Raw genomic sequence first — 12,885 nt, 5'->3', positions numbered from 1 at the left:
CTCCACAACCCAACAGTATTCTAACAGTAGTATTCTAGTGCGCTAATCTCCACAACTCAATAGTATTCTAACAATACTCTATTCTATAGGACTATGCATTTGTCATGGATAAGATGAAGGGTCTGATAATGGAAGGCAGTGTTTCCACAGAATGGAATTGTATTTGTGGTGGTAGGTGAAGGGGGGTGGGGATGGGTTCTGTGTTGGAGTCAATAAGATGAACAGCCTATAATTATGCAGTTATACTTGCCTTGCACGACAAGTCCTGACAAGTAGCTGTAACGTTATAGTGTGCTAACCTCCACAACCCAACAGTATTCTTAACAGTATTCTATTCTAGTATGCTAACCTCCACAACCCAACTGAAGGAACTGTAAGGGGCGATGTGGGTCGAGGTAGAGTGAGTGTGTGGCGAGCAGGCAGAGCCTCGGTCAGAAGGCTCAATGGTATGGAGTGATGACACGGAGATGGCAGGTTTCGGTGCAACACAAGTGAACTTTATTTGAGTTTCAATTCATCTGTTCTTTACTTGTATGTGTGCTGCATCAAAGAGGAAACAAACAAAAAATGGAGTAATCAGTGAAATGGGGTAAATCAGTACAGATCCCAACTCACAAACAAACCAATTGACATTTGAACAATAAACTGAAATCATATGGCTATATAAGGTACAACTAAACAATACTTGACATCCCAAGTCAACCAACATCACCTAATCATCTCTCACATGGGACTCCAACACACCAAACCACCAAACAAAGACCTTAACTTTACACATGATGGCAGAGCTACTCTACAAATTGATAAACATCACAAAAGTCATAGTGAGGGTCATTAAAGTGATGACTTACGTTAACTCAAAGACGCACACAGAGCAGGACACACTGGAGTGCTGGGTTGAGATGAACAAAAGAGTGAACTGAGGGCGAGCAAACAATTTATCCTGGTCTGAGCCCCTGCTCCGGAGCTACAGGGTTTCCCAGCAGGTAAACTGGGTGTGGTTAGGTGGCAGATCCAAACAATCCTGCAATTTCTCCACAGCACTTTCACCTCAAGCCCTCCTTACACTGACAGACTTTGGAAAGATTTGCAAAGATTTGGAAAATATTTTTGAAAGACTACAGTCTCAGACCCTTTCACATCTAAAGACAAGTAGTAGAGTTTTAAGTCACAGACTATGATTTTGCAATGACTAGGGATCTTGCAGGGTCACTATTTACAAGACTGCAACACGATTCCTTTAAATTATTACCCATCGTGCAATAGATAAACAGGAACTGAAAATTATAGCCTACTAAACTCAAAGTCGTATTTTCGTGTTTCTGCAGCATTGTTTCATGCGTGACATCCTTAACCGATACAGAGTTGTTCTGTCAAGTGGAAGAGCCGACTAAATATGTATAAGAAATGACAAATATTATAAGAATAACAAATAATTATAGGCTACAGCTGTGTCGGAGTCAATAAGATAAACAGCCTATAATTATACAGTTATACTTGCCTTGCACTACAAGTCCATATTGACAAGTAGCTGTAATGTTATAGTGTGTTAACCTCCACAACCCAACAGCATTCTATTGTAGTATGCTAACATCCACAACCCAACAGTATTCTAACATTAATGCTTCAAGTGGGATTTGAACTCTCAACCTAAGGATCATCAGTACAAGGCATTATCCCACTGAGCCACTGTCAATCCCACATGTTGGCCAGTCACATTCACATGGTGAAAATGTGTATTGGTTAACACACAACAAGAAAAACTCCAAGCATACATTTGACAATAAAATGAAGGGCTTTCCTAAAAGAGTACACCTGAAATCTTTTTGAAATTCTGGGGCAATTAGAAATTTGTAGAGAAGAATACTAATGTATGAAATATAAATATGATAGACTTAATGATGAAGGAAAAATAGTGAACAAAGAAGTTCACCTAAATGTCAGAGTGTCTCGGCATTCTGATTCTTGGCAACTGATGAGTGTGAATGTTGATTGGCTGATGTCATTCAGGTGCTGTTCAATGGTGTGAATCTTAAATGACCAATAGCATGTGCAGCTTGATCCTAAAGTTCTAACGGGGATCCGAACACTCAACCTAAGAAACACCTGCACAAGGCATTATCCCACTGAGCCGCTAACAATCATACACATTGGGCAGTCACATTCACATGGTGAAAATGTGTGTGGGTAAACACACAAGAAAAACTCCAAGCATACGTTTGACAATAAAATGAAGGGCTTTCCTGAAAGAGTACACCTGAAATCTTTTTGAAATTCTGGGGCAATTAGACATTCGTAGAGAAGAACACTAATGGATGAAATATAAATATGATAGACTTAATGATGAAGGAAAAATAGTGAACAAAGAAGTTCACCTAAATGTCAGAGTGTCTCGGCATTCTGATTCTTGGCAACTAATGTCTGTGTATGTTGATTGCCTGATGTCATTCAGGTGCTGTTCAATGGTGTGAATCTTCAATAACCAATAGTATTCGAGCTAGAGCCTAAAGCACTACCGGGGATTCAAACTCTCAACCTAACAAACACCAGCACTAGGCATTATCCCACTGAGCCACTGACAATCCTACATATTTGGCAGTCACATTCTCATGGTGAAAATGTGTGTTGGCAAACACACATCAAGAAAATTCCTAGCATACATTAGACAATATAATTAAGGCCTTATTTATAAAAAAGAGTACAGATCTGAAAATGTGCACTGTTAATGGTATCCACATAATGATGGTTGTATGGTTGTTCTCCAAGGGAAAAAAATACTCATATAGGAATATAGGTGATATAGGAGAAATGGGCTGAGTCGTCAAACTTTATTGGTCTATATCTCTGAAATGGAACAACATATCCAAATTTTTTTGATAACTTTTGTGAGGCTTTGTCTAAACATTGTCTGTGAGAATTTTGGTGAAGATTTGATAATTTTTGAAGCCTGTGAAACTTTTTATGATGTTTGGCTTTTCTCTGAAATTGTGGCAAAAGTAAAAATTTTTAGAGCATAAGACCAGGGTGAAAAAAAATGCATCTAAATGTAGAGATTAATATGATGAAAGAATTTTGAGTCTAGGTCAATCTGGTAAGGAGAAATGAACCTTTTTATAATTAACCTTTTTTTCCAATAGCGCCACCTTTGGGTGCAGTACCCCAAATGTTGGGTTATGGGTAGAGGGGGGTACTGGTAACCATACCTGAAAATTTGAGTTTTGGAGTTACGGTTTAGGCTGCAGTATGACTTTTACAGAATTTTGGCCAAAAATCTACGCAGCTACGCTGCTCGGACCCCTAATAATAGGAAAACGTAGAAACACAATGGGTGCCTTCGCAGCTTCGCTGCTTGGCCCCCAATAAACCTCACTGTGTGTATACTGTGTGCTGTGTGTGTTTCACTAATTCACGGATTGGGATAAATGCAGAGACCAAATTTCCCTCACAGGATCAAAAGAGTATATATACTTATACTTTTCCTTGACCTTTGCCCTGTATGTATTGCTATAGGTTACAGAAATAGGTCACGGCTGTGACTAGTGGCATGAATAATAATCATCATCATCATCATTATCATCCTCATCTTCATTATCCATGGCTTTTAGTGTGTTATTTCATATCATTCGCTTGTGTACTAATACGCGTAAGCGTATTGAGAAAAAAAAACAAGGCCTAGTTTTTTTCCTCTTTCTGTGATACTCGAACAGTCAGATATATGACGTATTGCTATAGTGTAGGTTACAGAAATGGGTCACGGCTGTAACTACTAGACCCTATGCAGTCTGGTTTCAAGAGTGGTCATTCTACTGAAACTGCTCTTCTGTCTGACTGCATTCAGTCCTCTACTCAGTTATCAGTATTACCTCTACTCAGTTATCAGTATTAATTCTACTACTTATCTGAAGCCTTTGATACTGTAAACCATGACATTCTTCTTCCTACACTGGCTGAACTGGGAATTTTTGGGAAAGCTCTTGACTGGTTTGAATCCTACCTTAAAGAGCGTTCTTTCAGTGTGTCTTGGCAGGGACAGGTATCAAAGTCTCATGACGTCACCACAGGTGTGCCTCAGGGATCAGTATTAGGGCCCCTACTTTTCTCTATTTACACCACTTCCTTGGGTGAGACCATTCGCTCCCATGGATTTGACTATCACTGCTATGCGAACGATGCTCAATTGTACCTGTCTTTCCCACCTGAGGACTACCGTTTCCCATCGGATTTCTGCATGCCTTACAGAGCATATTTAGCCTAGAAATCTAGACGCGCCCCTAGCGGCTCTGCCAGGGCTAGTCTAGCAACTCTCCGTTGGCTTGTGAGCTCCAGAAATCGAAACTTAATCAGGTCATTGAAATCGTGTATAGAGTCGTTTGGTGGGCTTAACATAATGATTGATGGCAGAGTTGCAACGGTTTGGCTTGAATTCCCTGCTACTTGAAAACAAATATCCTATTGCGTCCTATTGCGTGCAGAGGGAATTTGAAAGGCAACTGATTATCCTGCCCCTCGGACTGAGCACGGCGAACGGTGAGTGCCCAGACCCTACAATTTAATGTGGGTCTGGCTCGCCAAGCTAGAGTATTTGGTGTTTCCAGCTAAAACCGCTATTCCCCCAACAGTTTAGCATCCAGCTCGACTCATTTTCATTGACCCAAACTACATCGCCATGAAACTTGGACGTCAGAACTGATAACAATTTAACTTTTCTCAGCATGTAGCTGCAATTGCAAAATTATGTCGGTTTGTCCTTTACAACATTAGGAAGATCAGACCTTATCGGACACAAGATTCCACACAACTTCTCGTACAGGCCATTATCTCCAAACTAGACTATTGTAATTTACTGTTAGCTGGCCTGCCTGCATGGCCTGCTGGTGTAGTAAGATTAGGCCTACAACTGAGTCAGAATTCTGCAGCACGCCTGGTCTTCAATCAACCAAAGGACACATGGAACTCCTCTCCTAGTTACTTTCTATTGGCTCCCTATAGTGGCCAAATTACATATAAATATCTCACCTTGTCCTATAGGACAGTGTTTCCCAAACTTTTTTTCTGGGGACCCACTTTTTAAAAATGACAGACCATCGCGACCCATTTCACTTCAGATCTAACATGCAACCTGCATGCAACCACCAATATTTAATTTATTAGACAACATAAATTGTGCTGGCGACCCAAATAAAATCTCCTGCGACCCAGTCTTTGGGAAACACTGCTATAGGACACTGGAGCTGCTCCCTGCTGTACCTCCCCAACCGCCCAAGTCTTCTGATGAGAGTCTGTTGTGTCACTAGCCATAAACGCTAGGTCAAATTCAAGACTTTTCCTCAGTGGTTTCTTGTTGGTGGAATGAGTTGCCCAGGGCTCTCCGTTCCTTTGGTCGTTTTGTTTCTTTCAAGAGGGGTCTAAATAGATATCTGTTCAGCATGCACTTAGTTAATTAGTGTGTCTTATGAGTTATGGTTTGTAGTATTTGTTTATTTTCATTAGGTTATTGATTGCATTGACATTATTGTTTATTATTCTATTTTCCTTAATGTCTAGTCTTTCTTGTGTAAAACTGTCTGCTGTTAATTTAGCTATTGTATTGTTTATTTGGACAAAAGTGTCAAAAAATCCCATAACCATAACCATAGGCCTACTGCCACGAATAATGTTGTCGTCATCCCCACCACCACCTTCATCTTCCATGGCTTTTAGTATGTAATTTCATATAATTCACTTAAGTACTAATAAAAAAGCGTATTGAGGAAAACTTAAAAAAGAAAAAAAAACAAGGCCTAGTTTCTGTGATACTAGAACAGTCCATAGACAGTAAAGTCAGATAATGAGAACAGTGGATCTGACGTTTATAACGTGTTGACGTCAGTGGCAGTTGGGACTATAGCAACTACTTAATGGGGAGTCCATTGATTAAATTCAATGTATTTTTTAAGATATTTCATGTTACTTTTGTATGAAATCACAGCAACATAGTGAGTTATTGTTGTATATTTGTAATAAGTCGAAATGCAACTTAAAATCGCCTTTTCCCCATGTAGTATTTTATGTATTTTCTTCAATCCACCTCTAAAAATGTAATGACCCGAACTTTAAGAGCCTGGTGGCGCTGCCTACAACTGGTTGTGTCTGCTTTATATTTGGGCGATAGGACAAGGAAGTGATTCAGTTTGCTGCTTTAATCTTTCGTGGTTCACAACGGTTTTTGATCTGCAATTTCAATTCGGTAAGTCTTGTGTGTGTTATTTGTCAATATTGTTGTCACTACCAGTCAATGACACGAGAGAGGCAAACAATTTGGTAGCATTATTATGAAAATTGGCATAGCTTGCAGCTAACTTTAACGTGTCGCAGTTGGACAACGTGCGGCTAGCTTAGTAGCTTTAGCCGCTACAATACTTGATCACCTACGTCTAGCTAGTGGAGCAACGTTAGCCTCTGGTAGTATTGTAGTTAAATCACCGTAAGACCGACAGCAGTAGACGGACTAATGGTTTCTCCGTACCTCTTTAACTGTCTTTTTGTAAGGAGGTCGTGTATTTGAAACCTGGACTAGAAACATTATGGCCGACATCGCCACATGTAACGTAAAGTCTAACCACTGATAGACGCCTTAAAGCAGGCCCAAGTTTGCTTGTATCATGAAATTGGAAGTCACAGTTTGCGGCCATTTGTCTAATCTCGGGTCCTTTAGTTTCTTACATGCTGAACTGAAGGAATTGCATGCGCTTACTTTACATTAACGTAACTTTCAACGTAAGCTTTAACATTGTAACTGAACATTGTAACATGGCTAACATGTTACGTTAACTCCGTTTGCGAGCCAGGGACGTGAACCTTAGCAATAATGCTATACAGAATAGACGGAAAGTTAAATTAATTGAAAGAGTTTAACTTCGTGTCTAACCAGCCAGGCAGTCAATAAAGTTCTGACATTTTCTATCCTCTATCCAAAGGCTTTAGCGTTTGCAGCGAAATGTCAGACGGGCTAGGTAGCCGCAGATCGGTCTTTGTTACTTTCTAAACTCTTGGCTAGGCTGGATTACTCTTTCCTGTCGCTAGGTTAGCGTGGCAAAAATTGCCTACCAAACATGGACATCAACTACCGGATGTGTGGCATAGTCGTTTGAATACCGTGTTTTCTCTGGAGATAAATGTTTCCTACAAGGCTTTTGCTCGCGCAATTTGAAATATTTGATGATTATGTCAAGGTTGCTACACCATGGCTATGTCATAGAGGTGGCCGAGTTGCGTCACACTTTTTATTACACCGCTTGTTTAAAACAAAGCGTAACCTAACAAGTTTTTCCTCCATTTCTTTCTTTTGTTTGACCTCACAGGGCGTCTTTTATGAATAATCAAAAGCAGCAGAAGCCAACGCTTACCGGCCAGCGTTTTAAAACTAGGAAAAGAGGTATGTGACTTTAAATCAAGAGATGTGGGTGAATCTAAACACATTGCATGTAATTCTACCTAAAGTGTTTTATTTCATGTTTCAGATGAAAAGGAGAGATTTGACCCTACCCAGTTTCAGGAAAGCATTGTACAAGGCCTAAATCAATCTGGCACTGATTTGGAAGCTGTTGCAAAATTCCTTGATGCCTCTGGTGCCAAGCTCGACTACCGTCGTTATGCTGAGACACTCTTTGACATCCTGGTGGCTGGCGGAATGCTGGGTGAGTCCATTTTATTTTCTATAGCATATGTGTGTTTGCTGATTGTTAGTTAACAAAATTGTGAAATCGTCTCTTTTTATAATCAAATGTTTCTCCTTTCTAGCCCCAGGAGGAACCTTGTCCGATGACATGACTCGTACGGAATTTTGTGTCTTTACTGCACAAGAAGACCTGGAGACCATGCAAGCCTATGCCCAGGTATGTGAATTAACTTCTTTTTTTTTTTTTCTTACCCTTTCCTGGAAACGGGTGTACTTATCTGTACTTCATTTGACACATTTTCATTCATTTTTAGTTGCTTGTAGAAAATAAAAAATATAAACCTCACAATGACTAATTCCTCCATACATTAACCTCTTCCACCAAAATGACAAGTACATTTCATATTGACGTAGGCTGTGATCTAGACCTTTTTGGTAGGATTAAGTCAGTCACAATGCTGCTCTTGTGAAGTGGTATGCAAAACCCAATTTGATTTGAACAGTTAAAGTGAAATGCAGCTCAGGACCTCTTCGTAAAGAGATTATATCCTAACCTGAATTTTGAGTTTGATGGGTACTTAGATATTTAGAGCAGTGGTTCTCGGTGTGCCATAGATTTGAGGACCGTAGTGTGTATTTGTACAGACACATGAAATATGCCAGAGGGGTATGTTTAAATGCCTCAGTGATGCAACTTCCTATTTAAAACAACATAGGTAGTGTGAGGTCTACACTTTTTTTTTTTTTTTTTTTACATATGGTGTTAAGTAAAAAAAATTCTGTTTTGATTTCATATTGTGAAGCTGAGATCAGTCAACTTTTATGCAAGATCACCACTTTTTTTACTTTCACCTGCATGCTCTAGCAATAAAGCAATCAAGTTTAACGACCAATCTGAGGATTCCAACAACTTTAGCAGCACACTTTTTTCCTTTGTTGAGCAACAGAACAAAATCACCTTTCCCAATTTGTGAATGTCAACTTGTCTTTTGTGCTCAGCTATGAAACCCTCTGTATGTATAAAACACATGGGCATACGTGCATAAACTCTCCTTGTAATGGCCTATAATAATGTGTGTGCAATATTTTACATAATTAGCAAGCATAAGTTGGCAAGTCTTATTCCCCAACCTCTGCCTTGGATGGTCCATTTGGCTCAACTGTAGTAGTCTCTTGAAGTCTTTTAGTGGATGTTAGTAGCATAGCTGATTTTCATAATGGTCCACATTTTTGTTTGTTTCAGGTTTTTAACAAGCTGATCCGGCGTTACAAGTACCTGGAGAAAGGGTTCGAAGAGGAGATGAAGAAGGTAGCGTGAATTTCACTATACATGTGAACAAGTGACACGTGATTCCTTCTAGGTTGTGAACAAGAGATCACTTTTTAATGGGCTTTGTCATGTCTTTGCAGTTGCTGCTGTTTTTAAAGGGGTTCACAGAGTCTGAGCGCAACAAGCTTGCAATGCTGACTGGCATTCTCTTGGCCAATGGGAACATATCAGCTTTGATTTTAAGCAGCCTCTTCAATGAGAACCTGGTCAAAGAGGGTAAGGTTTTCTTATGTTGTGGTTTTCATTCAGTGCTGTTGAAAGCCTTGGTAGGTCTGGCCTTGAATACATAGTCACTCCTGTCAAAACTTGCATGTTGGATTATCCTGAGTGCAAGACTTGATGTACAGCCAACTGAGCTAGTGTGCATCCTGGATCGACAGATCTGGCTTTAGACTGGATGTATCTGATTAGAATCCGTTATGTTCTACGGGTCGTTACCGTCAGTTATGGATTGTGTGTTCCTCCCTTTCTGTTGCTAATGCTGTAATTGAATGCATATAACTGGTTTTACTTTGCTCTAATTCCTGTTGTTGGGGCCATGCCTTTTTTTCAGGTGTGTCTGCGGCATTCGCGGTGAAACTGTTTAAAGCATGGATTAATGAGAGGGACATCAACGTTGTGGCTGGCAGTCTCAGGAAGGTTGGCATGGACAATCGGCTGATGGTGAGTGTCAACTGTGCCGTTACTGCTGATAAATTCCTACTGCTGGCCTTGTGTTGGGGCAATAGTCAGTTTATCAGCCAGGAGTGTTGAGGTGACTAGTCTGGCTTGGGGCTTCCTTGTGTCTCACACGTGCATTTTCTGTCTCAGGAGTTGTTCCCAGCCAACAAGCGGAGCTGTGAACACTTCTCAAAGTATTTCAACGATGCCGGGCTGACGGAGCTGTCTGACTTCGCTCGCAACCAGCAGAGCATTGGGGCCCGCAAGGAACTGCAGAAGGAGCTTCAGGAGCAGATGTCTCGTGGAGAGCCAATCAGAGAGGTGAGCATGTAGCAGCAAGCCCTATTGCCTGCTGAAACAATGACTAAGTATGTTAGTTGATGCTGGGTGTGGATTCTTGTTTGTTTGTGTTTTTTTGAGTGTTTCCACAAGTTTGTTATTGAAAAGTTGAATATAAAGTGTGTTGTGGTAAATATTTTGGATTGTTGGACTTGTCATGGTTGAAAAGGCCTTGTATAGCTCACTGAAGAAATAGACAACTTTTTTTTTTTCTCTCTCTCTCCCCCCTCCCCTTAGATCATTGCTTATATTCGGGAGGAGATAAAGAAGACCAGCATAACTGAGCAGAGCATGATCAGCATCATCTGGACCTGTGTGATGAGCTGTGTTGAGTGGAACAAGAAAGAGGAGCTAGTCACTGAACAAGCCATCAAACACTTGAAGGTGAAAATTGCACACTGCATAATCCAGATGCCATCTTTCACTTCATCAGATCTAGCGTAGGATGTGTTGATCCCCCCCCCCACCTCCCAACTCCCTAATAAAATCAGCGTTTATCTTATTTATTTATCTCTAATAGATTATGTACACGTGTGCCACTGCCAAACATCACCTGACTGATAATTTGCAAATTTGTGTCGTGGTGTTTTCATGACTTGTGCAGGTTGTAATTGTAATGGCCAGATTGTTTCTGGTCAAGTCCACTTGCACTAATGATGGGCTCCCGTCCTCCATCACAAAGCTTTCGGTCTTGTAATTTGAACAAGGCTGTTTTGAGATGTGCTGGTCTACAGGCACAGATACTATTCCTAGTATTTCTGTTCTTGTAGCTTCAATCTGAATGTTGGTAGTTTGAACAAAGGAAGCTTGTCAGTAAATGCAAGGAAATGCATATTAAAGATGGGAGGTCTGAACACCCACTGCTTTTTTGGCAAAAATGTGCAACAAATTCAAATTACTTTTTCATATGCTGCACAAGGAGTTGAGGAAAGTGTTTGCTGTGGGGGAAAAAATGCTGATATTTACACTTAGCCCGAACACCAAAAAGAGAATCTCAGATGGCCCACTGAAAGCTTTGTGAGGTGAGCCACAGCATGCTCCACTCGCCATCTAGGAGCAGATACAGCGGACATGCTGGGTATTCTGTAATATTGCCTTTGCACTGTATTAGTCACGCGTGCGCACACACCGTACACATTTCTGCTTGTCGTTTCTCTTTTCTTTCTTTCCAATACACTTCAGCAGAAGTGTTTTAATCGAGTTAGAACACTGTTCATGTCCCATTTGGTCAGGCATTTCCTCTTAAGTGTTTCTTTACCTCTTGCATCCGTAGCAATACAGTCCACTGCTGAAAGCCTTCACCTCCCAAGGCCTATCCGAGCTAACCCTTCTGCATAAGATTCAGGAGTACTGCTATGACAATATCCATTTCATGAAGGCCTTCCAGAAGATTGTGGTGCTGCTTTACAAAGGTAGGTTCATTCCCAGAAGTGCAGATTGTGCATTTTTTTACGTAGACATTTGTATTGGTACTAAATGTGTTGATTTGCCATTTCACAGCGGATGTGTTGAGCGAGGAGGCCATTCTGAAATGGTACAGCGAGGCTCATGTTGCCAAAGGGAAAAGTGTTTTCCTCGAGCAGATGAAGAAATTTGTGGAGTGGCTGAAAAATGCAGAAGAAGGTGAGCTATGCACATGTGAAGTGTGTGTTTTTTTTTTTTTTTTTTTTTAATATATATATATATATATAGCCATTTTTATTTGGGTCTTAACCACTATTATGATGGTACTAATCAGGGTGTGTATTTTACAGAAACCGAGTCTGAAGAGGAGGAAGCAGACTGAACTACAAGCCTTGAAATATTTTAAAATAAAGTAGCATCAGAAGCTGTAGAATGTTTTGTTGCATAAGTGTGTGTATTTCTAGTTTTCCTTAGTTTTTTTTTTTTTTTTTTTTATATCTACCTCCTGTATTCTCAAAACTGTAATGTCCTAGATGTAAATTAAGGGCTTTGTAACATTGGTCGATGTTATTTTCTTTTTTTTCCCTTTTTTTTTTTTCTCTCTAACTAATAAACGTTTATACTTAATATAGTGGAAATCACTAACACAGCTTACTATCTTTTTAAATATGGTGACAAATTGACACTTTTTAACATGGACCTCTATTTATTTTATTGGAACATTTCTACCATTCTATTCGTTTTGGAGAAATACAAGCTAAATTGTTTAACACCTTGCCATACTTTATTTGGAAGACCCAGATTTTTTATCACCCACTGGTGCATTTATTATGGTTGTTGCTGTTATTGTGGCCAAATTATGCCCAGGTTTGTTTCCTGGCTTTTATTACTGATCTTTGTAATTGACCACAGTGGAAATGCCTTTATGACAGTCACATGTTCATCAATGTGCCAGTCTCAAGATTCAGAAATCCCCCACCCCTGATATCAATTAACTTTTTAAAAATAAAGAACATGAAATACATTTGTGTAGGGTCTGTCAGTGGTCTGAAATGGTGTTCTTGTTGCATCATCTCGATTGCATAGTCTCACTATTCCTTCTCACACATGGTACCAGTCAAACATAAAAAAACAAATTACTCAGAAGTAAAAACTCACGAGTGTTTACTATCTAGATCATACATGGGCAACATACGGCCCGTGGGCTTTCCCTGACCGGCCCGCGTAAGGTCCGTAAAAGAACAATAGTCAAGAGCCTAGCATAGAGGTAATGCATGCAAATCAATATCGTTGTTTTTATTTTGCAAGCGACTGCTATTTGTACGCCCATACATTTGTGTCTGGATGCATACGACGTAAACACCCTCACTGATGTGCTGGTGAGTAGAATTTATGCTTCTGTGTCGACACAATGCAGTTGCCTTTACGTCGGCGTAAACCTTTCAAAGTTTTGTGTCTTATGTCTGCGTCGCTCACCACCGCAAAGGTTGTTAGA

At 40.1% G+C, this 12,885-nt stretch overlaps 1 protein-coding gene across 1 annotated transcript; it reads left to right on the top strand.

The window, feature by feature from the left end:
* The first annotated feature begins 6,091 nt into the window (after positions 1-6,091).
* Positions 6,092-12,414, top strand: LOC121692771 (basic leucine zipper and W2 domain-containing protein 1-A-like). The gene is made up of 12 exons (XM_042071651.1): positions 6,092-6,226; positions 7,341-7,414; positions 7,500-7,676; positions 7,780-7,874; positions 8,901-8,966; positions 9,068-9,203; positions 9,541-9,650; positions 9,798-9,968; positions 10,224-10,370; positions 11,260-11,398; positions 11,487-11,609; positions 11,741-12,414. Exons 2-12 carry the CDS (start codon positions 7,351-7,353, stop codon positions 11,770-11,772), a joined length of 1,260 nt encoding a protein of 419 aa, XP_041927585.1. The 5' UTR covers positions 6,092-6,226; positions 7,341-7,350; the 3' UTR covers positions 11,773-12,414.
* The last annotated feature ends 471 nt before the right edge of the window (positions 12,415-12,885 follow it).

The sequence above is a fragment of the Alosa sapidissima genome, chromosome 2 (genome assembly GCF_018492685.1).
Source record: "Alosa sapidissima isolate fAloSap1 chromosome 2, fAloSap1.pri, whole genome shotgun sequence".
Taxonomy (NCBI): Eukaryota; Metazoa; Chordata; class Actinopteri; order Clupeiformes; family Clupeidae; genus Alosa; species Alosa sapidissima.
The sequence above is the reverse complement of the archived record's forward strand: the minus strand, read 5'-3'. Positions and strand labels throughout refer to the sequence as shown.